This window comes from Suricata suricatta, chromosome 2 (genome assembly GCF_006229205.1).
Source record: "Suricata suricatta isolate VVHF042 chromosome 2, meerkat_22Aug2017_6uvM2_HiC, whole genome shotgun sequence".
Lineage (NCBI taxonomy): Eukaryota > Metazoa > Chordata > Mammalia > Carnivora > Herpestidae > Suricata > Suricata suricatta.
The window spans coordinates 160111827-160136096 of NC_043701.1; the positions used below are offsets into that span (position 1 = coordinate 160111827).

Consider the following 24270-nt stretch of genomic DNA (forward strand, 5'->3'; position numbering starts at 1 on the left):
CCTCTCTCTGCCCCTCCCCTGCTCGCTCACTTGCGCTCTCTCTCTCTCTCAAAATAAATAAATAAAAACTTTAAAAGGATTAAAAATAAAAAATTTAAAGGAAAAGAAAGCACTTTGAGTTAACGAAAATGTCTGTAAATTAGAAATTCTTTTTAAGTTTATTTATTTTGAGAGAGAGAGAGAGAGAGCAGGAGAGGGACAGGGAGAGAGAATCCGAAGCAGGCTCGGCACTGTCAGCACAGAGCCAGACATGGGGCTCAATCTCATGAACCCTTAGATCACAACCTGAGCTGAAATCAAGAGTCAGATGCTTAACTGACTGAGCCACCCAGGCACCCCTGTAAATTACAAATTCTTTTTTTTAATATTTTATTTTTATTTTTGAGACGAGAGAGACAGAGCATGAGCAGGGAGGGGCAGAGAGATAGGGAGACACAGAATCAGAAGCAGGCTCCAGGCTCTGAGCTAGCTGTCAGCACAGAGCCCGACGCAGGGCTCGAACCCACAAATGTGAGATCATGATCTGAGCTGAAGCCGGAGCCTTAACCAACTGAGCCACACAGGCGCCCCTAGAAATTCTTTATTCAACTTGTAAGAATGTCTAGCCAAAAGACAACTGGCTTGGCATAGTCTTCAGGACATAAATATCATGTCCCTCATCTCCCCTAAGGATGTGGGAGGTAGATTCACAAGGGGACCTCTCTGGTCAACACTTCCAGAATGTGTATCTCAATTTTCTGCCACAGGTTGTCCATACTATGGGAAAGAGAGGTACTTTCTTTGGGACCTAAAGGCTACAGGCGCAGGAGTTACAGTGTGGGGTTTGTGTGGAGTGGGAGGGACAGAAAGACAGAGACAGCAGCCTATGCATAGCCATTGTGTTTTATTGGATCTGGTACAGTTTTTATTTTACAAAATATACAGAGAAGCCAAAAATGCAAAGCAGTCAACAGTGTTCTGATGGGCAAGGGGCCTCCCTTAGGGCCCTTACCCTCAGATCCTGACTGACTGGGAGGGTGAGCTAAATGGAACAAGCAAGTATATTAAAGGGTGGCAGCATGGCAAGAGTGGTCCCTGCCTTCTCGGTGTGTTCAGGGGCATCTCTGGGTAGACTGAATAGAGCAAGAGGAGACCCTAGGTAGGAACTGTGGAGGTTACGTGGGGGGTAGAATAGAGCCTGGGTAAGCAAAGATTCTAGTGAATGCCCCCACACTGGTTTCAGATGGAATACGGGCCTCCCTCCCTCCCCTTTCTTCTAAGGCATCCCCTGGATGGTCCCTGACTCACTCCATGCCTCCAGGTCTATTTTAGACCTTAGGTCTAAAATAAATGGCAAATGAAAACTTAAGTGGCAACCATCAGAGGGTAGGCTGAAACTTTGGCAGATTTCAGCTGGGACATCTCCCATCCATATTCCCCTGCTGCTGCCACCACCCCTACACACAGGAAGGAAGGAGAGGAAGGAATTCCAGAGATGAGCCAGATATCAGAATCCCAAGCTCTCCTGGAATACTGAGGAGAGTATGGACATTTCTGGGCCATTCCCAAGGAGACAGAGTCTTCTGAAGAGCCTGGAAACTCATATTCTGATAGCCTGAGGTGGCACACATATGGCGCTTAGACCTACAGTCTGGCATGCCTGAGGTGTTACTGACCATCCCCAGGCTTTCCTGCACTCTATCCCAGCCACCTATGGCCTAACCACCCAGCTCAGGCCTAAGATTTCTCCCCTCTACATTCTTGCCCCCCTCCAAAAGGTTCTCAGAGGCCCTGGTCTGAAAGGCTAGTCAGTGCCATTGACAGAGTAGCCTCTCTGAGAAGGATCTTAGAGAAAATGCATATGAGATCAGGGATAGGGGAAGCACCATAGCAGGAGACATTTTGTCTAGTGTTGTAGTTTCTAGAGTAGGGATGGAAGGTCGAGAACCACTTATTTCCTATAACAAGGGCACCCTCAGCACTGAGTGTCAGGCAGGAACAGGGTGGGAGCTGTTGGGAGATGGGAACACTCCACAGGTACACTCTCCCCACTCCCTGACCCCTTTGGCTCCAGCAGTCAGGACCACTGAACCCCCAGGCTCTTGGATTCCTACAGCCCCCAGGGCCGGGTGAGGATGAGGGCAGACCTGGGAAGAGAAGGGTGAGTTCCACCTGGACTAGGGCTAGAGCATGGTTCCCCCGCCCCCAGGACAACTGACCCCCTCTCCTGGGGAGCTAGATGACATTGTCAAAGAGCTGCATGGACCTCATGATGTTCTCGTCCTGTAGCCATGATGTGAGAGAAGCAGATTGGAGAGAGAAATAAAAAGAGCTTATCAGAGACACAGAGAGGGGCATTCATTCTGAAATGGGAGCATTCAGAGACAGAGGCAGCAAGGAAGGAGACACCCAGAGAGACTTCAAGTAGGGAAGGGGCAGGCCTCCCTGAGTTGTGAAGAAATAGGACTCGGGAGAGTGGGCAAGTTAGGGAGATGATAATCTGCCCAAAGGAGCTTTCTTCTACATCACTGAATCGGACCCTGAGTCCAGACCAGGGAAATATGGAGGGCAGGGGCTTGTACCTTCTGGCAAGACTCAATGAATTCCTCAATGGTCACCACACCATCCTTGTTCCTGTCCATCTTCTGCAAAAAGACAGTCAGAGAGAACAGGAGGGATGACAGGAGAGAGGCAGGCAGAACTCGGGTAAGTTCCCTACTGGGACCTTGCCTCCTTCCCTTGACTCCAGGACCCTCCAGCCTACCCAGTCCCAGGCACCTGGAAGAAGCTCTCCACATGCTCCCTTGGGGCCTCCTCTCGGAGTGCAGGATACGTATACTTGCCCATCATGTCATAGATAGATTTCATGATATCAAGCATTTCCTGTCAGGCCAAGAGAGAAAAGGATCCTTCCTCAGAGCCTCCAGCCTCCAAATCAGAAGGTCTAGAGCCTAGGGCAGACCTCACCCCTTGCTGGTGATGTACATGTGGGTCACATTTTCCTCCTAAGGGCCCTTTGGACCTCCCCTCACACGCAGAAGCTCTCTAACTCTTCAGTTGCCCCACACCTCCTTGGTGATGCAGCCATCTTTGTTGAGGTCATACAGATTGAAGGCCCAGTTTAGCCTGTCATCTATGGTTCCCCGAAGAATCACCGACAGACCAGCCACAAAGTCCTGGGAAGGAGAGAGGGGGGGAATTGATTCTTCAGATACCCTTAACCCAATTCCCTCTCTGGGTTTGGCCTGTGGATCTTGGCCCTGAAGCCCCAGGAAACAGGCCTCCCTGGCCCACCTCCTCCATCTCACCTCAAAACTGACAGAGCCATCATGGTTGGTGTCAAAGGCATTGAAGAGAAAAGTGGCATATGTGCTGGAGTCTGTAGGGTAAGCATGGATAAGTTTGGCTTTCACACAGGAAAGGACTTCCTACCCCAACCCCCCTTTATCATTTGGTATTCCTAGTCCCTCCAGAACCCTCTCCCCAACTCAGCCTAGAGACAGACAGCTCCTTCCTCTCAGGCCTTGTCCCCTCACCTCCTTGAGGAAAGAACTGAGAGTAAATCTGCTTGAAGTTCTCCTCATTGACAATTCCGCTGGGACATTCCTGGGGGAGGAAGGGGTAGGAGAGTTAGAAACCAGGCTGAGGACAGAAACAAAACCCCTTCCACTCACTGCTACCTACTCTATGCCAGAGACTCCCAGAGAAGAAAAATCTTCCTGTCTCCAGGCAGCTCACCATGTAGTTCTTTTAAGGAAGGCACAAGTGCACAAGTTAAAAAAAAAAAAAAAAAAAACACAGAACAAGCCAGCCGGCCAGTCTACAGGCTCTACCGCCTCTCAAATCTGCCAGAACTTCCTGCTAGAAGTTTGGTCGGTGGGGAAGAGGGGGAGGGGCCCCTCCCCCTCCTGGTATCCTCTCCGCCCCCCTCCCCCCCCTTCCTTCTCAATCCCTAAAGGCATCCAGGCTTTCTGAGATGTATCCGATAGGCCCCACCCCCTTGCCCCACCCCTAGCCCTGTTGGGCGGGGCTTTGCACTCACATTCTTGAAGCCCCGGTACAGGACCTGCAACTCCTTGCGTGTGAACTTGGTTTGCTCCTGCAGCTGTTCCAGACCCTCTGGCCGATGACACACGGTGGACAGTTCAAACTCATCCTCCACGCTGTCTGCGGGTGGGGGCAGTGGGGGGGGGGAGGGGACAGCCGCGCCTCAGGCCCAGCCTCCACGACCCCGCTTCAAAACCATCCTCCCCGTCTCCAACGCCAGAGACCAGCCTGCCAGTTCCCTTGGACCCCGGTCCGAGGACATCAAGCCAAGGAGAGAAGACGCTGGTGAGCTTCCAAGTCTATCAGTTGGCCGAGCCCATGGTCACTGGGCCCTTGATCCCTGGTTGAAGGAGAAGGCCCCCCAGCCCCATCTTCGTCCCAGAAAGGGAAGAGTAGAAAAAAAGGGTTCAAGAGAAAGTGTCTGAGGGTCCAGGCTCCGGACCTTCCCTGACCCACTCAGAATCGTAGAGCCCCACACTTGCCCCGCCCAGATCCTGTTCTCCAGCCAAGCCCCGCCTATCCCAGCCATGCTCCAGCCATGCCCCGCCCAGCCCCAGCCAAGCCCATCCAGACCCCACCCCTATCCTGTTCCCGGTAAACCTTAGCGAAGGCCTCATCCCTGGCCCCATCTCAGTCCTGCCCCAGCTCCCAACATCCAGTCCCCAGGCAAGTGCCCCCACCCCAGGCTCTCGAAAGCACCCGCCCCCGCCCCCACCAGGACAGTAAGTCACCTGGGTCCAGCGGGCGGGGTCTGTGGGGGCGGAGGGAGGCTGGGACTGCTAATGCTGAAGGGAGCGAACTGTCACCGAGAAAGTGGAAGACCCGGCCAACTGCAGACATACACCACGCCCCTCACACGCAACAGCAAATCTCACAGACTTGCCTGTTACAATGCACACACCCCAGCCCCGCGCGCAGTGGCACACAGAATGAACAAGCACAAACACACACGAAACAGACCCTGCGCACACATGCTTGTGGGACCCACACCTGCCCTTTAACCGAAGCTACCCCTGTGTGAGACCCAGGGGAATCAAACACAATGACACTCTCCAATTCTAACTACAAAGTGGGCCTCTGTGGTTTGCAAAATTCAGTATGGTCCCTTGAGGCGGGCAAGGCCCCACTAAGGAAACAGGCCTGGAGAGAAAGCAAGGCCACTCAACTGGGGACCAGGTTGGGCCTAGAAAACCCAAGTATCCTGGCACCTGGAGGAAAGCGAGCTTCATCCTCCGCACCTGCATCCATCCAGTCAGGGCAAGGGCAACATGCATCTCGAGGCACAAAACATGCCCGGGGTGGGGCGGGCGGCCACAGCTGCAAACACTAACCTAGCTAAGTCACGACAGATCTCGCAGCAGTCTGGTCTGGCCCGGCCACCCTGGCCATAGCCACACAGTCTCAGGCCTCAGCCCTGCCACACTGGCCACGCCCAAACACCCGGGGCTCACTCCTTTGGCTGACCCGGAGGCCCACAGACCCTTGGGCCCCGCCCCCAACTGGCCCCGCCCACACATTCCCCTAGCTCAGGGCTCTATAGCTACACCCTCACCAACCAGCGCCCGCCCCCACCCCCCCAAGCCACACGACACACACTCACACAAGCAGGCCCGCTCCTATCACACAGGTCACACCCGACACAAACACCCCGCCCCGGAAGCACAGGAGAGGCACTTGCTTTCACTGACTGAGGGCAGGGCTTGGGGCCCGCAGCAAGGCAGCAGCTTGAGGAACCGCTGCTTCAGCGCTTTTTTAGTGGGCCCTGGAGGGTGGCCTGGGAAGAGAGAAGACCCCAGGAAGGCACATTAACCCCCACTGTCCCTCCACTGCCCTCCCCACCATCACAAGTCAATGGGACGGGAAGCAGGTGTTGGGAGAGGGTTGGAGGAGGAGAATGGTGAGAGTAGCTGGGGCTGGGTTAGGGAAGCCCAGTGGGTTTCACAGGCATATAAAATCCACTCAGGCGCCTAGTATAATGGGACGACGTAGCCGGGGACTGTGAGACCACCGAGGGGAGATGGTATTGGCCTTGGTGCCTGCTAACCCAGTGCCCTTGCCTCCAGTGCTATAGCTGGACCTCTGAGGATGATGTCCAACCCAAGGACTGCCTGAGTAGGAACACCTGTCTCCGTCTCTCTCTCACACACACAGTGACAAAAGTGTATAGTGACACACGGAATGATAAATCACAGTGATAGATGCCAAACGGCAACAGCTTGACACCTAGTAACACGCTCATAACCAATGGCCTAATTTTTTAAAGTTTTATGTAGTTAAGTAATCTCTGTACCCAATATGGGGCTTGAACTCACAACCCCGAGATCAAGAATCACACATTTTTTTGACTGAGTGAGACAGGCACCCGCCACAATGGCCTAATTAAGCAGGTCCCAACACACACGCACATACACACACACACACACTTTGACATACTACTCCTGAATACAAACATATATGGATGTGGCCTAGGAAAAACATGACGCACACATATGAGGACCCACATTGGCCACCTTCCATGCAGCATGAAGAAACTGTACAAGAATACATGGGACAGCTTGACACGGTGTGTTAAGGACACTTCAACACACTGTGACCCTATAACATTATGCCACATATCAAGGTCACCAGGACACATAATCATATATGTGGCTTAGGTACCCAGGGCCCCCCAGATACCTAAGACTGCACCTCACCAATAGAACCCGTTTGTTCTGCCCACCTTTCCTTCCTATAACCCCTTCTTCCAGGGCACTTCGAATCTCACTGCCAGCAGAACAGAGTTCCTCATCAGCTAACTCATCCACTCAGAAAGTGTGTCCCCTCCCAGTCCTTTCGTATGGCTTGTTCTTTGAAGGTGACATGATAGCAAACTTTGAAGCAATAACAGACCTTCAAGATGAGTATTTTGGTGTAACGCAGGGCTATCCAGAGCTGCTGACCACAGTTCCCCTCATTTCCCTGATTTACACCCCTGTCCTACAGCTCTAATGCACCCTAGGGAGAGACTCCTCGGTCTGGTGCCTGTCTCCTGGCTGCACCGACCTCCAGACTCCAGGGCCAGAGCTCACAAGGACCTAACACACTGATTGAAGCTGGCCTCAGTCCATTCCTGGAGGGGCCCAGTTTCCTTGGGTTTCAGGTTCCTAGGCCGCCCCACCTCCCACGCAGGCCCCGCCTCCCACCAGGCCAAGCTCCACCCTTCAGGAAAAGGCCTCGCTCCCAGGCGGTAACTGCTTGAAGTTCATGCCTTCCCCTCCAATACGTCCTTTCTCTCCCTCCCCCGAAGAGCTATGGAGAGGTAGCAGGAAGACGGTGGGCCGAGTGGGGGATCGATGGTGGCTTGGCCCCCCGCCCAGGGCTCCATTAGCCCAGACTTTGGTTTCCCGAAGCCGGATTGCGGCTGGGGCCTCCGGTGGTGTAGTCGCAGCTGGACTGAGAAGGGCGGGGGAGGAGGACGGCCTCTCCCAACCTCCAGGTGTTCACACAGCCACACCCCTCCCTGGTCCTCTCCCTGCTCGCAGGGATCATTCTCCTCTGCCTTCAGCCTACAGGACACCTTGGTTTCCTGGATGACCCTCTTCCCATCAAAGAGTCTAAAGGGGATGGCAAGTCAGAACCAAACTGACTTCATCTTTTCAGGATCGGATGAACCCCAGTTCACCTAGGACGAACCCCTGCTCCCCACCCTACTCCAATAAATGCAGCAGAGAATGGAGGGTGGGTTAGGGCTTTCCTGCTCTTACTGAACCCTAGAGCAGGCTGTTCATTGGCCCTTCCTGGTTTCTCGTTCCCTCGACATCTCTGCAGTTCTCCCTGGTGGCTACTCTGTAGCCTCCTATCATGATTCTTGCCTCCGTTCCTCATCCCTTGTGGAACTGGAGAACAGCCGAGCTACCAAGCTGCACAGTTCTTGGCGTGAAGAGGTGGGAGAGGCTGAACCTCTCCGGGGGAGGCAGAACTTGCTCCCCTCTCTACTTCCAAGATCAGTCTCCCCACTAGACTTTGGGGTGCAGTGGAGGATTGATTTCTCATTCCCAATGCTTAGGCCCTGGAGTTCCTGAGAGAAACGAAGTGGCAAGGGGGCTTGGGAAGCAAAGGCCCTGATCTGTTCCACCCCTCACCCTCCTGCCAGAGCTGATTATAAATGTCTCATTCCCAGTGTTCCCACTCCTGCCCCTCCCCGCTCCAGAACCCACCCCCTTCCCAAGCCCTGAGTGTGGAGCTAATATTTCCTCAGGGAACTCTGGGAACAGCCACACACACACAAGCCAGTACCCAAAGAGGCCCAGCCATACACCAGTCCCCCTCAGGCACAGTCATATCCACCATCTCACAAAGCCGAGCACCCTGTCCCTCTACACATTAAATCCCATCCCTGTCACACACAAAGGCTCATACAGTCACATACTTTGTCCTTTTTCATGTAGATGAACACAGTCACACCCCCTGTATCTCTCACACAGAGTCCACGTACACTACACTCTGTAACCTCCACCTGCAAGGGTGGAGGTGTGGAGAGTCGCCTGCATCTTCAGAGCCATTGTGGGCCCCTGGCCCCAAAGGGACACCACAGAAGTCTGGTGTTATCTCGGGATCCCTGGAATCTCCTTCCTCTACTCTAGATAGCCCTGCCTGTCTCCAGACCTCTCCTCATGCGCCCCATGGATTCTCCTCACCTCATACCCAGGTCCTCCCATGCTGTGCCCCTCAACACCCTCCTTGCCCCCCCCCCCACAAACACCCTGGCCCCTGGCCCTCTCTCTTTACGTCCCTCAGACACCCAGCCCCCAGACTCCCTCCTCACCTCCCTGACATGCCTCCCCCAGACCCACTCTTTGATTTCCCTTTTTACCTCTCAGATGTCCCGTCCCCCAAGCACCCCCTCACCTCCCCCAGATGCCCTGTCCCATCACTAACACGCTCACCCCTGCCCCCAGTCATAAAATCAGAGTAGCCCCCTCCCCAGCACTGCGACCAGGCGCTGCTCCGGCGGGCAGCCCAGACATGCCCAGCACCTGGGTTACCTTCCAAGGAGACAGGCTCGAAAAGGCCAAACTGCTCCAGGACCTTGACAAACAGAGCGAGGACCACGAGCACAGCAACCATCTCCAGCCCTTCCAGGTTCATGGTGGGCCTGGGGCATGGCCCCCACCAACTGAGGGTCAGACACACTGGCGGCCCTTCTCACACCACCTCCCCCTCAGGCTCCCCAGCTGGAGTAGGAGGACCGCCCGCAGCCTCCCTCCCCCTCCCTCCCAGGAATCCTCCCTCTCCGCCCCCTCACCCCGCCCTCTGCCCCGCATGCCTCGCAGTCACAGTCTCTTCCTCTCCACGGGGCCACTTCAGCCCACGGACAGACCGGCATCTCTTCAGAAGCCTTTGGCGTGAAGGATACGGGCCAAAACAGGCCAGGCCAGAGGAGGAAGGTAGTGACCTGCCTCTGTCCCTGAGGACAGTTTCTCCCAGACACCTTGTGGCTACTCTGTGCCAAAGCGGGGGCGGGTAGAGGGAGAAGTTGTGCTTGGGAGAGGGCAGGGAAGGGCAGTGTGTGTGTGTGTGTGTGTGTGTGTGTGTGTGTGTGTGTGTGTATGAGAGAAACTATGAGCTACACATGTATAAGGAATAGATATATGGGTCAGAATATATTGTAAGTGTCGGGGCATTTTCTTGTGTGTAATCCTGTGTCTGACTGTATAGAGAGTATGTGTTTCTCCTCTTCTGTGTGTCTCTGTGTGTGGTTTACACGTGATTGTGTATGTGTCTATTAGGTGTGTGTCTTGTGTATATGGGTAAGTGACCTGGGTGTCCATAGTGTGTGTGTGTGTGTGTGTGTGTGTGTGTGTGCGCACTGGAGGTATCTCTGAGTGTGTGGGATTTAGCAGGGCTGTGGGGTAGAGGGCTGAAGATGGTAGTATAGATGTGTCCTGTAATTAGGTGGATGGGTCTACAGTGATTGCATAATCGTATCTGCACGGAGCTGTACGGGAGAAGGCAGTGACCTCTCCAGTCAGGAGGACACTACCCACATCGATCGAGGTTGTCATGGAGATGGTGAGGTGGGAAGCACTCTGTTTCCACAGCCCACAGACAGGGAAACTGAGGCCTAAGGGAGGGAGCATTAGGTGCAATAGCCGGGGGCAGGAAAAAGGCTGCTTAGCCTTATCAAGACCCTCTGGGGCGGGGACTCATTGTGATTGCCGTTGGAGCCACAGATTCAAGTTCCTTGGGAGAGGAGAGACTGAACTCCTTCTTCTCACCCAGGATCTGCCAAAGCCTTGCCTACTCCTCAACTGTTACTGAGCTGATGGAGAAGAGAGAGGAAGGAAATCTGAATCCTCCAACGCGCCACCCACCCTCACCCCCTAGAGTCTTCCTGGAGCCCCACCCCCATCTTCCCAGCTCCTTCCTGTTGCTGCTGCTGGCGGTGGCAATGGTGGTGGTGGCTGTGTGTCTGGGTGGGAGTGTGGGTGTGCATGTATGTAGGGGTGGGGAGAGGCCTGCAGAGCCAGTGAACCCAAAGACAAGAACTACTGCCCTAGGAGGCTACCTTTGATTGAGCACTCACTGTGTGCTGATAATATGCTAGGTCTTACAGACATGATCACATTTTTTAAGATATTATTTTTTTAAGTAATGTCTACACCCAATGTGGGGCTCAAACCTACAACCCAGAGATCAAGGGTCACACGTTCCACTGACTGAAGTCAGCCACGCACCCCCAGGCATGATCATACTTAATTTTCACAGTTAACCGATGAAGGAAGTACCATTATGCCCACATTTCAGGTAGTGAAACTAAGGCAAAGGGTGGTTAAGAAGATCAGTAAGTGTCAGAGTGTCAGTTTTAACCCAGTCTGACCGTGAGCCTGTGCTCTAAACTATCACACTACACTGGCTCCCTTCTTAGCTTGCCCACTCAGGAGGATCGTTTAGGGGGACTGACCTCAGAGGGAGGCTTTTCCTTTGTCCAGCGCTGGGATGAGTGTGTCTCAGCCCAAGGATGGTGTAGGAGTCCCCCAGTCAGGCTGTCGCTACCACTGCATTTGAGGATCATTGCTCTGCAGTTCCACATGGCCACCACTGGGGGGCAGGCATCCATCTCATTCCACCTCTTACCTTCCCTAACCCCCCATCCCACAACATCCTGGGAAGGTGTAAAAGGATGGGAAGAAGGGTATGCCACAGGCGGGTTTGGTCCTATTGTTCCTCCATCCCCTCCTCCAGGAAGAAGTCAATTTAGGGACTGCTTTTGGTTTCTCACACCCTAGAAATTGCAGATAAACAGATGAAATCAGCAAATATCCCCCTATTACTGTCCAAATTCCATACCTGGATTTAAATCCCTCTACCCTCACCAACAGATCCCTTTTTCCCCCAGCCATTTTGGCCTCCTCACTGTCCCCGCCAAACACATCAAACCAGGTGCTATTTCTGTGCCTTTGCTATTATGAATGCCCTCTTTCTGTTCTCCTTCTGTCCTATAGTTCTTACCTAACAGGACCACCAGCCCTACTCAGTAGAATTTCTAGGGAACTCACTATTGGTCCCTCAAAACTTCACACCTAATTCTGTAATGTTATTAAGTGGGAATAGTAAAAGGAGACAGCATAGCATTGTACATAATAGTGTGGGCCAAGGTGCCAGATTCCGTGAGTTCAAATTCCGGATTTGTCAGTTACAATTAACTGGGCAAGTTCTTAACCTCTGTGTGCCTCTGTTTCCCACCTCAGATGGTTGCTGGGAGGAGTAAATGAATACATACATGGAAAGCTGTTAGAATAATTCCTGGCACAGACTAACTGCAGAAGTGTTTGCTACCATTATTAATGTGACATCTCACGCGCCCTGCCCCTTACATTTCTATAACTTTTAATTAACAAGGTATTTCCACATTGTTATCTTGATGGCTCCTCATGGCAACTCCAGGAGGTAGGCAGAGTGAATAGTATTGTGCCCATTTCATTGAGGAAGTAAAGGAGGCCAGAAGAAATAAAGGGATTTGAGGTAAAGGGATTTGCTCAAGGTCACCTAGCTAAGATGGGAGGTTGCATATTTGAACCCAGATCTTTCTGGATCAGTCCTGTTTCCTCAACTAGATTCCAAGCTCCTAAAGGGCAAAGAGTTTAAAAACTGGACTTATGTAGGGGCTCCTGGGTGGCTCAGTTGGTTAAAATTGGACTTACATAAATTGAATGCCAGGCTCTCATCTGGTGCTTGTGGAACAAAAGTGAATTAAATGGGGGCTTCTACTGGGTAGGAGAGACAGCCCACTGAGAGAACCATAAGGCTTCTATTCATTTAGAAAACATTTATGTGCCTACTATGTAGTAGGAACTGTTATAGGCAGGCTATAAAAGCTCATTTAGGAGTACCGGTTTCGGCTCAGGTTGTGATCTCACGATTTTGTGAGTTCAAGTGCCACATTGGGCTCTATGCTGACTGCACAGAGCCTGCTTGGGATTCTCTCTCTCTCTCTCTCTCTCTCTCTCTCTCTCTCTCTCTCTCCCCCTCCCTCCCTCCCTCGCTGCCCCTCCCCCCCACTCAGGCTGTCTCTGTCTCTCTCAAAAATAAATTTTAAAATGCATTTCCCTAATGACAAAACAAACAAAAGTTTATTTAACTGTAAAAGCTCTCTAACTAGAAGGCCAGGAAACCCTTGGAGAGGTTATTTTTTTGAGTTGGTTCTTAAAAGATGGCAGGGTTCTTGAGTGGCTTGGTTGAGCGTCTGACTTTGGCTCAGGTCATGATCTTTCATGAGTTTGAGCCCCACATCTGCTGTCAGTGCAAAGCCCACCTCCGAACCTCTGCCACCCCGCCCCTCCCCTGCTTATACTCTGTCTCAAAAATAAATAAATATTTTTAGAAAGATGGCCAAAATGTCAACAGTCTACCTCAACAAAGGGGTCAACATTTAGTGAGCACATTTTGTGTCCTGAATACTTTATGTATTGTCTCAAGATGGTTCTATTTCTCCTGTGTTTACAGCAGACCTAGCCAGAGTGAGTAGTAGTATATCCATTTTGCAGATGAAAGAATTGAGGCTCAGGGAAGTGATTTACCCAAGATATGGGATGATGAAGGATGGATCAAGACTTGAAGCAGGACCAATGATCTACCAGTCTGTCCTTCCAGTGTGTGTGGGAGAGTCAAAGAGCCTTGGATGACTGTAGCTTAATTAGTGTTGGGAGAGCTGTAAGTGATAAGGCCAAAAGGGGTCAGATTCCATGGAGCCTTGAATGCCAAGCCAGACTATCTGGAATGAGAGAGGCAGCACAGCCACATCTTCTGGCTCTCTGAGGCTGGTTCACAGATGGAGAGACTGACAACCTTGCATCCAATTCCTTGTCCCTGGACCCTCCTCTTCTCTCTCTCATCCCCACCCTCAACCTTCAGAGACCTTGATCCAGCCCCACAGGGACTCAAGATCCTAACAGGCCTCTGGTGGAAGGGTCTGTAAGAAGTGAAACAGTGAGTTGTTTTCCAGGCTCTCCCTTCTCCCCACTCACCAACCTCTCAACTCTCCTGGCCCTGGAAGAGACTTATCCAGATCTGTCCTCCCTAAGCATCCTGGTGTCACTTAGCTCTTCACCCAAGGGAGCGAAGTCTTAATAGAAGCACTTTAGGCAGAGTGAGGGCTCAGGGGAACACTATCTTGAAATATTTGGTGGGCCCTCCCTAAATCCTTCAAATCTCACTGTAGAGATACTCCTATCATTTAGTTGTCTATCTCTCACCCTTAGAATCTGGAATAATACTGCCTTACGAGAGGACCCACACTATGTAGCTGTCCCGCTTTCATCTGTCCGTTATCTCCCAGTGAAGACCCCAGCCAGTGAAGACCTCGGAACTCTTCTCTCAGTCCCCCAGCCCCACTCCACCCCGGGCCGGGCCAGAAGACACACAGCCCCCAGCTGCACTAGGTGATTAATGACTTCCCTAGACCTTGGGGCTATTTTGGGGCCTGGAAGTCATGCCTGCTATGATTGAGAGCTGGTCAAGCCGGGCTCCAGCCATCTGTCACTGGAGACAGGTCCAAGAAAGGGGTTTGAGGGACGCATGCTCCCCAAGAGAATTCCAATCATGGCTCTCTGGCTCAGCCCCATCTCCCCGCCATCCGCAGAACACACATGGCAAGGAGAGGCCAGCCTATACTCCAGGGGCTCAAGGATACCATGGAGAGAGCAAGAGAACTACAGATCCCAGAATGCCATGGGGTGAGGCTGTTTTGGTCTCTCCTGGCCAGGTGGTGAGGTGATGCAAGGTTCTGTGGGCCTTGCCCAGGCAGCCTTAAGGAAATTCAAGTGGAGGTGTGCGTAAATCTCAGCAGTGCCATGATATGATATCCAAGCCATATATCATAAATCCCACACATCCCACACCAAAGGACAAGCTTGTGAAGTGTACACAACTTAGTGTGACTCAGGAACCCCCCACCCAACTCTAAAGCATAGAAAGTCAGGCACATGCCATTTCAGTGTCACAGAATCCCAGAGATATGCAGCCCCAAGCATGCAGAGTCCTACTGATAGAACCCCAGTGATGTATAACCCCATTCATCTCCCAGAGATAGACAAAATGGTGACATACAATCCTTATGCCACACAAATCTATTCATCCCATCATTCATGAACTCACTAGCTGAGTTCATGTTGGTCAAGTCCCACCTAGGGATTTTTTTCCTTCTGGACACTGACCCCAGTCATTTTAAGATCCCATTAAATTAAGCAATTCAGTAAGGTCTGTGCCCTTTCCTTGCTCTGCTTTGAGTTTCCTCCTTTTATCCCTTGGAGGGACCTTGTCCATTACATCCACCTGGTTGAGGCCCCGTCCTCTGCCCTCAATGAGAAGTCCTGCCTCATCCTCCACCATTGTGAAGGACCATGATGCCCCCCATCATTTCCTCTTTGAAGACCCCTATCTTCCACCTTCTCTGTAAGAGACTCTATTCCTAGCTCCACTCTGTCACAGATCTTGCCCTTTAAACACTTTCAATTAAGGGATCCAGCTCCCTCCATCTCTGTGAAGGATCCTTCCCTTCCCCACCTCTATAAGGCTCCTATCCCACTTCACTCACTTTTATTGAAGGGTCCAGCCCCTTCCTCCCTTCCTCATACCTGGTGACAGCGACCCAGTCACTAGCTGGTAGAGGGACCGTGCTGCCTGCCCCAGTGGGCTCCGGCACCTGCGGGGGCATCGGTTCATGGTTCGGCTGAGAGTGCACTGGCCAAGCTCCTCCCCCAAGGCCCAGGGCAGTGAGGTCTCCGCCCCTACCCAAGTGGGCCCTGCCTGGGAGGCGCGGGAGGGCCGGACCCGAAGGACCAGAATCTGGGACAGAGAGTTTTCTGCTTTTTGTCTCTTCCCAGGCCACAGGAGGGGAACTCACCCTATCCCCACCATCTGAAGCAGCCATCCTCAAAGTTCCTAGACTGGGAGAGGCGGGGCTGGGGGGAGGGGGAGGAGGAATGGGAGGACTCTTCTCACAGCCAACTCCTGGAATGTTTTCTGAATTTCTGGTGGGGAGGGGAGGCACCCACGGGTTTTGAAAAAGGAGCTGGGTAATGAACCTGATTCTTTACTGCCCCTCTTCAGCTCTTTCTTCTCTGCCTGTCGCACACCTCCTCTTCCCAATTTGGCACTGAGAAGTGAAGGGGGGGGGTAAGAGGACATCGTTGTCATGGCAACTTCCCACACTTCCATACTTCCTGGACCAATGGGAGAGAGAGCTGGAGGAAGGAGGAGGAACTGGACCACGTATTAGGGTGGCAAAGAAGAGATGACTCCGAATCCCTTTCTCTCATAACTTTCTGTTTTGTGTCCCTTTGTCCTGCTTCAGCGGGTTCAGATTCTACCATCATATCTTGATTGCCAGCCAAATGCATGAAGGAGAAACTCCCCTCCCCTCAGTCTCAGCCCTGACCACTTCCAGGACTCATGTCTATTGGGTTGTACCACCCAAAGTAAACCCTTCCAAGACACACTGATGCTTTCAAACCACCGGGATAGCCAACAGGAGAGACATAATTCCACTCCTCTGACTGGGATCCTGTCTTTTTGGCTGAAAATCCTACATTTATGAGGCAAAAATTACGTACGTTCGAACTCTATGCAAATTTTGCCACTTGATTTGGCGGTGACATCCCCTTTCGCAATCAGCTATGCAAGCATAGTTGCTCTAAGACCACATGAGGGCGCTCTAGACTAGGAAAAGATATTTATGACCTGCGGGACCAGAGTTCAGGCCTCGGCCAATCTGATCCCAACTCTCCTCATCGTCCCTAGTCCTTTCTTTGCCTCCGGCTTGGACAGGACTGCCACTGATTGCTGCCTTTTTACACCACGCTGCACTCCCAAACAGCCCTGCCAGCTTTGGAAGACCACTGGGGGTAGATCTGGGCCGGCTTGGGGCTCAGATTCTCCTTCTTGGCCTCCAAAAATCTTCCCCAGCTTTTGAGTCTGAGGGAGCAGGGAAGAAAAGCGATCGGGGGTACCCAGGATGCCATGAGGTATGTCTTAAAGACTCCCTCTCTGGGCCTGATGGGAGCCAAAGACTCCCCCACGTCCCCCAGGAATCCCTCCTGCACAGGGAAGGAACTTTGGGCAAAAGGATGGCCCTGCAGTACCTCCGCCCCCGACGGCTCTTCAGCACCGCGGACAACGACTCCCCTCAGCCTTCAGCTCAAGCTTTCCGAGCAGCCAACGCCTTATCAGGGGGCATCCATCCCAGCCTCATTGGTCTCCCGCTGTAAGATAAGTCCTCCTTAGAAAGGAGAGCTCCCGGTAGTGCTATTTCTACTTTCCAAGTCCTATGTGGAGCTATCTAGATCGAGATTACTGCTGCTGAAGAACACCATTCTTGATGCTTGTCAACATTTGACCTGTTTCCCTTGGGAAGCAGGCAGGCAGGAAGTAGTATTCTCCATTTTAGAGATGAGAAAAGTAAGAACCAGAGAGCAAAAGTAATAGAAAGCCCATTCCTGCATGTTCCAATGCAAGTGCTTTCCCACCTTCACTCAGTCTCTGATTTAAATAGCCAAGTGGGGAGGGAACGATTCCATTATAGGGGAAAATCAATTAAAGCAGGAAGCAAACACTGACTAATGTGGTGCTAATGAGTGCCCTGGGGCCTTACTACTAGCAAGGATCCTGAGTTGGTGAGAACACAGTTCAAAGCAGAGCTGGACCTTTGGATTCCATCCCAGTCTGAGCCACATCTAGGGCACACCCGGAGTCTACTTGAGAGGAAGGGCTCTCCCTTCTGGGAGTCTCAGCATAGAAACTAGGATTTCCCCAGGGTCATTGAGTAGGGGGGACACTTTCTCAAGGCATTAGATCCTAATTCTCTTCCCCATCCCCAAGTCGTATCCTCACTCCCCTCAGGACAGACAAGGAGCATGGGCTCCCTCCACCTCCCTAGCTTGTTTCCTACACTCCTACCAGAAGACAGCCTCCCTCCTCCCATTCACTGTTGGAGTTCCTGGGCAGGCTGCACAATGAGACAGAAAACACATACACATGAAAATGTGCACAAGGTGACACAGTCACCCACACAAACATGTGGGTCTGCCTACCAAACCCAGAAATATGTGTGGGCACAGATGTACTCCCCACTGTGGGAGAGACAGCATGCCTGGGCATCTAAGTGGTTTGGGGAGGCCACACAGCACCTTCCAGGCCAAGAGTTTCTAACTCTGGGTCTGGAGGGGAAGCAAGAGGGAGTGTTTTCCTTCAGGATTGGGTGAAGTTCTTTCTGGGAGGGCTGTTGAGGGTTAAAGGAACTTCAATTGAAAGAGTGATCTGAGTACTTTTGCAGGGGGCAGGGCAGTGACCAAACACAAGGGCCACATGCTGTTTCTGGGAGCCAGGCTGGGCAGCCAGACACTGGAGTCCCTCCTTGGGTCCACCTGGTCTGTTTGTGAAAAAAGTGGGGGAAAAGTGGTGGGCAGTAAAGGCGTCCTTCTGCACCAGGAAGCCAGAGAGGCAGCAAGGATGAGACACGTCACAGACACTCACAGAACCCCATTGCAGACATTGCCACATGAAAGTACACAATCAGCATGAAAGGCCAAATATAATCTGCATAGTCTCACAATCACAAAACACAATACAACCTACAACAAATGCTTGCACCAGGAGGTTCAGAGTCATAAAGTCTAACAGAGAGATATACCACCATAAAGTGAAGTCCTGACCATTCTGATAGTCACAAGTCACTTCATACAGAATTACACTCCAAGCACGGAATTGTACATAGAACAGAGACACATGGCCAAAACAACTTCATTTGTACAGGGTCTGACACAATGTCACGGAAACATCTGATAAGATCATACAATCGCATAGCCAACAAAATCACACTCACCCTGTCGCCAAGCCTCAGGCACATGGCAACCAGCCGAGGGAGACCATGCTCACAGGCACACACATATATACACACAGAGACACACACAAAGAATGACAGGCGCTCACGCACGTAACACCTCCCACTCCAGACACTCTCCTAGCTTTGTGTCACACACGCCCACACCTGCTGCCTTTCCCCACCTGCAAGCTAGTCCCCCCCCCAACCCCCAGGGTACCCAAGGCTTTTGAACCCCCAGTGTCCTGCTGCCCAGAACAGGAGGGGACCTGGGAATGGGGCAGAGTGTGAGTAAGGGCCTGGCCAGGGTCAGATAGGCTTAAGGGTCTGGGGGGAGAGAATCTACCCTCCCTCCCGCGACCCCTGAGTCCCTGACTCACCTGTGAGCTGGTCATAGGATCCATCCAGGTCTCGGGAATCGGACAAACTCTCCTTGCGGCCCTGGCCCCGCATGGCCCCCGGCGCCCCCGTCCCGTCCCGCCTGGGCCGTGGGAGGGGGCGCCGGGTAGCCAAGATAGGGCGCTCACACGGCGCCCCCTGGCGGCGTTGCACGCTGTCGGGGCTGGGGCTGAGTCTGGAATGGACTGGGGTCCCGCCTGGGGTCCTGGGGCAGGAGCCGGAGGCTTGGGCAGTAGATGAGCGCGCCGAGCCGGAGGCAGAGCGGAGCAAAGCAGAGAGCTGGAGCCAAGCCGCCTCTCTCCTCCGCCCCCTCCCCGCGGCTGTCACCGCCGCCTCCCCCCTTTGGCGCTGCCGGGATTGGCTCCCCCTACCCCCGCCCCCTCCTCTTAGCAGCTTGGGGGAGGATCCCGGTGAAAGGGTGAGCTGGGAAGTGCGGGGAGGGAGACTGGTTCTCCAACAACACTACCCCCTAAACCTGGAGCTGTGGGTCCTGATGGTGGAGGAAGCATCAGGGCCCGAAGGCCCCACTGTGAGGAAACCCCTGCTCCCGACCTTCAGGCACTCCTTCCCCCACCATCAGCCCGGCCAGGGCAGGTCGGTAGGTGCCCTGTCCCATCAGTCGCCATGTCAGTCCCTATTTTCTGTGTGGCTCTCCCCCATGTGTGGGTCTCTGTGGCCACCTGCCAGTGCCCACCTTGCTCAGAGGGGGTTAGGGACCAAGAGCAAAGGTCAACCCAGCCTCTATCAGGCTCATTTCAGGCCAAAGGTCTCTCATAAAGACACCAACCCTCACCCACTGCAGGACCCTGCTCTGGGCCCATTCACTGTGAGGGTGCCTTCTTCCATGATCTAATGACCCCCATTGGACCCCTGGGAAGAACAGGAAAACAAGTCGGTATCCCAAGACTTTTCTTGATCTTTTGTTCCTTTTTTTTTCTTTTCAACTTTGCTGCCCTTCTTTTGTCACCTGCCCTGCCCCAGATTCCTTCTGTTTTCCAGATTTGAAGAGTGACTGAGGGTGTCGGGATCCAGGTGAGGATACAGAGTGGGTAAGAAATGTCTTTATTACCAGGCTCCCTTCTCTTAGAAGGATTAGCTTCTTTTTGGAAGCCAGGAGCCATCACAGAGCTGGGCTGCCTCCATCTCCAAGGAACCACTAGTGAGTGACTAAGCCTCTCTGACCTTCTCCAGGCTCTTTCCTGGACTCCTAGCCCAAGAGCCCCCAAACCACCAGAAGGAAGGGAGGACAGTGTCTGGTGGGTCTGGGTGGTGTGGTGGCAGTGTCCCGTGTATCCTGCTCTGCCCAATGGCTCCTCTGGAGGAATGACCTACTGAGGCTGAAAGCTCAGTGACCCCAGAATGTTTAATGTCTTCAGTCGGATTTAATTTCCAAGCACTTGATTCAATTAACTCAGCAGGAGTTGTGGAAGGAGTTCAGGCATGAGAGGGGGGACAAGCAGCTAAAAGAAGGATTGTCTTTGGGAGCAATGCCCTCCTTCTAGCTTTCCCCCGGCTCCGGAAGATCCTTCACAGACACAGCATAGCCGCTGGGACATGGACAGAGCATGGGCAGCTCCTTTTGTGGCTGAATGCTAGGAGATGATGGGACTCCCCTTCGGAGTTCTCAGAATAGGTACATGTAAATGGGCCAAGAGATGGGCTTTTACAATGGAAGGCAAGGGAGGCTACACCTGTCTGAACCTAAGTGGCTAACAGGCCCAGAAGACTTAGGAGGAGAGTAAGGATGGGCAAGGGTCCCCTAGCCAGCTGGGAGCAGCACCTGGGAGATGCCTTAACCCCGTCTTTGGGAAGTGAGTTCAGAGTAACAGAGGTGAAGAAAAACAAACAAAAGACACTAAATGACTGTCCCATACAAATCCATTTTTAATAACTTCAACTTGCTACCAGCTTCCAGCTCCAGCTCCTCCGGGGTTTATCACTGTGGAGAGCACTAAATGCCCCAGGCTGAGCTACCCATCTGGTGATCAGATGACCCAGCTCCTGATCTCTTAGGAATCTGCATCTCTTCATGGCAGCCTGCTGGTGGATGCTCTGGAACTAGTGCGTATCTGCTCAACGCTGGAGCCGGAACTCTGGTGCCCAGGGAAGGCGAGTGTCCTACAGAGATTTGAAGCTAAGTGGAACAGAAGCCAGGGAGGTCCCAGCCCTGCTCTCACTGCTGGTTTCATGCACTTACTCCCAGTGTCTTCTTATGCTGCTTGTTCCCCGCCAGCCTGAGGGCTTTAGAAAGTGCTTTAGGGGGTGGGGGGTGGGGGCACATCTCGGACCAGCAGCTACTTTGAAGGCAGCTGTGGGGTCGGGAAAGCCTACAGTAGTTCCGTGGAGCCTGTCCAGAGGAGGAACCACGGGCCAACTTCCCAAAGGCCAGGAGACTTGCCTGTGGCTCTGCCCAGACACAGGTAGACAGAATGGTCCCTTTCAGATGGAGGGCACCCTGCCCCCAGCAGGCTCTCTCCCTTCCAGGCACCAGACCACAGCAGGAACAGACTCCTCCCTAGAGGAAATTCTTAGGCAGGCTGGATGTAAACAACAGCCGGGTGAGGGGGCGGAACCCACGGAGGGAGCTCAGCAGAGGCAGGAGAGGCTCCCAGAGGAGAAGGTGACTCGGGAGGCCGGGAGGCCGGGAGGCTGCTGGAAAGGGAACCAGCAAAGTAGGCACCTGAGGGCTCCAGAAAACCTGTCAATGTTTATTTCACACACACACCCTAAAGACAGTTTAAACCAGGTTGAAAATTAAAAGCTCAGGTTGTGACCCTATAGTGCTGATGAGTCAATGGGTTCGAAGGCAGGGGAAAGCTAACAGGCACTCTTGGTGCCAAGAATCAAATCCAGAAAGTGGTGCTGGACAGCAGGGCATTGGGCAGATTCTAATCTCCAGTCTCCCAGATGGGGAAGGTAGAAAAAGGTCCTCCGTTCTACCCTACCTTGAGATGAGCTAAGGGCCCTCACAACTGGACAGTGTGCCTCCAGGGGCAGGGGACACAGACTTCAAGCTCAGCTCGGCCCGCGACCCAAAGAAAGCAGAATTGGCTCCAACTACATCTGAGAGTTAGTCTGTTTTCAGAAGCCTCAGAGAGCCACAGCCCCTCGGGATGCTGGCCGCGCCATAAGACTCGCCCCAACAGCCCCTGAAAGGCAGTCAGCAGCCACAGCTTGTAATTTCAGTTGAAAATATGAGGAGTATCCAGGGAGCCCATGCTGGAAGTCCCCACACTCTTGAAGGCTTCTCCCTGTGCCCACCCAGTCCCTCCCCAAGTAAGAGTACCCCTGATTTGCCCCTCCTGGCCCCTGCCATCCAGCTCCACTGAAGCGCGGCCTTCACCAACAGAACTCAGTCTCTGTTATTCTCCAACCTAGGTGACAGCCCTTCTCCCCGCAGCCCCCTCCAGCCCGGGAGCCTTGGGGGTAAGGGCAGTCGGCAGCTGCTCAGACACGTGTGGCCTCAGGAGATGGTGGAGAACTCCTTGAGCAGGACTTCCTGGCTGAGGGTGTGGAAGGCCAGGTTTCTCCTGACATTGGTGCTAATGGATCGAACCTGGGAAAGGGTTGGGGAAGGTAAGAGGGCACAGGCAGAGAGAAAACAAGGAGAGAGTTGGTTACAAACAACAGAGGGCAGTGCCTGAGGGACAAGTCCAAGATGCCAAGCTAGCAGTTCCTCTCAGGAAATGAACCCTTAACAGCTATCATCCCTACAGGCAAGTGAGCCAATAGTTCCAGATAAGCTGACAGGTGGAAGAAAAGCAGGGGTGAGAGACGGATGTGAGAAGAGCAAGAGGGCACCTGAAGAGGCAGAAGCAAGCACAGGCAGGGAAGGAGGCTCAGGGTAGGCCTCTGTTCTTGCCTCAGCCTTGCAGAGGGGGAATGGTCTGGTCAGTGGTCTGATAGAGGAGAAAGTGAGGCCAGAGAATGCATTTCTGATCTCCTCACTCTATTTATCCACTTTCCTGGCTTGGAAAGAACACCTGGAGACACAGTGCCTGTCTAGCATTGATGGCAGGAGGATGACCCCTGGAGGACAATGACCAGGAGCAGGTCACCCAGCTTGTGAGGCCCAGGCTTGGAAGCAGGACCCGGGTTTCTTAACTCCCAGTCTGGCACTCTTCCCAGAGCACAGAGAAGCCCCCCTGCTTTAAAGGGAAGTCTGGGGCATATCCCTGCTGTGACCCCACGACTGCCCACATGCTTCCTCCCCACAGATGGAGACCCCTGCAGGGAGTGCAGCCTGTGTCAGCGGGGAAAGGACTGTGGAGAAGGGGTCGAAGGGCCCAACTCTGTGAGTGGGTTCTAGGAGGAATCCAGCATACTCTGGAAGGAGTGCTGTTCATGGGAAACTGAAGTGAATGCTGTATGAGAGACCAAGTTGGGGAAGGAGGAGAAAAAGCGTGCGTATCTATCCTGGGCCCCAAAGACCAGGGAGCTTTCCTTCAGTTTCTGCTTAGCGACGGGGAACATAATGAAGCCATCGGGCAGGAGGCAGAGGCAAGGGCAGCAGGGCCAACAGTGGGCGGCTCACGCTCATTAGCTCCAAGCCCAACCAGCCCCTCTTCGCTCCCTGGTGCCAAAGGAACAGGTAGAAAGAGAAGTGAGTCAGGGAGAGGCTAGTACCAAAGGGGCAGAGGCAGAGAGTTCCCCTAAGTCCTCCACAACCTTTTCTTCTCCAATGACTTACTCTCCTTGTGAAGACTGGGCCCTATCAATCCCCCCCGCAACAATGTAAGACTGGCCACAAATATACCTGACCCCATAAATACACTCGACTCTGCTATCTCTTTATATTACTGGCTTCCCTGCTCCCAACTCACTCACTTCCAGAGCAGATGTCCCTCACTCTCGTGAAGTCCAAAATCTCAGGATTCTCATGTCCGGGACAGAGTAGGGCTGTATTTAGCATAAGACAGATAATCTATAACCCAGCACCGTCATCACAAACTTAGCGGTGTGGGGAAGTAAGAGCTGGGCTGAGGTGAGTTCTGCCCCAGCAGTGGGAGGGCTGAGGCCATGGGAAGGAGGCACAGTGTGTTCTGGTCTCAGGCCCCAGCCACGATGTTCATGCACAGCCAGGCTGGTGGCGCGGCAGGACTGAGACTGGCAGGCTTTGCTTTTCTGAGAGCAGCTCTGAGCACCGGGCAGGAGACAGACCATCAACAGGCAGAGCCCAGTTCTATGGCAGGGCTGACTGGGAGGCGGAGCAGGAGGCAGAGCAAATGCTCACTGGCTCCAGGTGGCCAAAGGTGGGGGCTGCAGGAAGCTGAGTGATGGGAAAGGGGGATCTAGGGGTGAAGAGTGAAGACTGGAGAACTAGATTGGGAGGGCACTGAGACCAGGAGCCAGGTAGGAATTTAGGAAGAAGTGATTGCATAAGTAGGAGAAGAATCAATGACTCTCATTAGCGGTTTGGAAGACAGGATAAGGAGTAATGAGCCAGAGCTGCCACTGGGAACACACGTCAAACCCCAGGCCCAGCTGGA

The 24270-nt window shown here is 53.1% G+C and overlaps 2 protein-coding genes and 1 long non-coding RNA gene across 9 annotated transcripts in view; 1 reads left to right on the forward strand and 2 right to left on the reverse strand.

The window, feature by feature from the left end:
* Nucleotides 1–864: 864 nt before the first annotated feature.
* KCNIP2 (potassium voltage-gated channel interacting protein 2) lies at nucleotides 865–19091 on the reverse strand. Of its 6 annotated transcripts, XM_029932433.1 has the most exons (11): nucleotides 18929–19091; nucleotides 18763–18846; nucleotides 5705–5800; nucleotides 4758–4811; nucleotides 4022–4146; nucleotides 3516–3585; nucleotides 3288–3358; nucleotides 3048–3155; nucleotides 2758–2862; nucleotides 2562–2624; nucleotides 865–2262 (listed from the first exon to the last, which is right to left on the reverse strand). In XM_029932433.1, the coding sequence occupies exons 2-11, from the start codon at nucleotides 18833–18835 to the stop codon at nucleotides 2215–2217; spliced, it is 813 nt and encodes a 270-aa protein (XP_029788293.1). In that variant the 5' UTR covers nucleotides 18836–18846; nucleotides 18929–19091; the 3' UTR covers nucleotides 865–2214. The 6 variants fall into 6 exon arrangements, with proteins under 6 accessions (XP_029788293.1, XP_029788292.1, XP_029788295.1 ...); XM_029932432.1 differs by having other exon boundaries at nucleotides 18763–19091; XM_029932435.1 differs by having other exon boundaries at nucleotides 2744–2862; nucleotides 18763–19091.
* Nucleotides 19092–20641: 1550 nt separating this feature from the next.
* ARMH3 (armadillo like helical domain containing 3) overlaps nucleotides 20642–24270 on the reverse strand; it is a 170878-nt gene continuing 167249 nt past the window's right edge. The window contains exon 26 of one of the 2 annotated variants that reach the window (XM_029932439.1): nucleotides 20642–20899. In XM_029932439.1, coding sequence (XP_029788299.1) covers nucleotides 20855–20899 — 45 coding nt within the window. In that variant the 3' untranslated portion in view covers nucleotides 20642–20854. Of the gene's footprint in view, nucleotides 22338–24270 lie in introns of both variants that reach the window. The other variant, XM_029932438.1, reaches the window with a different exon arrangement.
* Nucleotides 22164–23552, forward strand: LOC115285809. Its single transcript, XR_003905704.1, has 2 exons — nucleotides 22164–22357; nucleotides 22999–23552. It is a non-coding gene; the product is annotated as an uncharacterized LOC115285809 (long non-coding RNA).

What these genes read in the sequence shown, in the direction of transcription:
- KCNIP2 (XM_029932433.1), bottom strand. Translation starts at nt 18,835, where the DNA reads ATGCGGGGCCAGGGCCGCAAGGAGAGTTTGTCCGATTCCCGAGACCTG. An exon ending in TGTACCGGGGCTTCAAGAAT is followed by an intron (nt 3,586 to 4,021) that starts GTGAGTGCAAAG and finishes TTCCTCCCCCAG; the next exon opens with GAATGTCCCAGCGGAATTGT. An exon ending in TCAGTTCTTTCCTCAAGGAG is followed by an intron (nt 3,359 to 3,515) that starts GTGAGGGGACAA and finishes CTTACCCTACAG; the next exon opens with ACTCCAGCACATATGCCACT.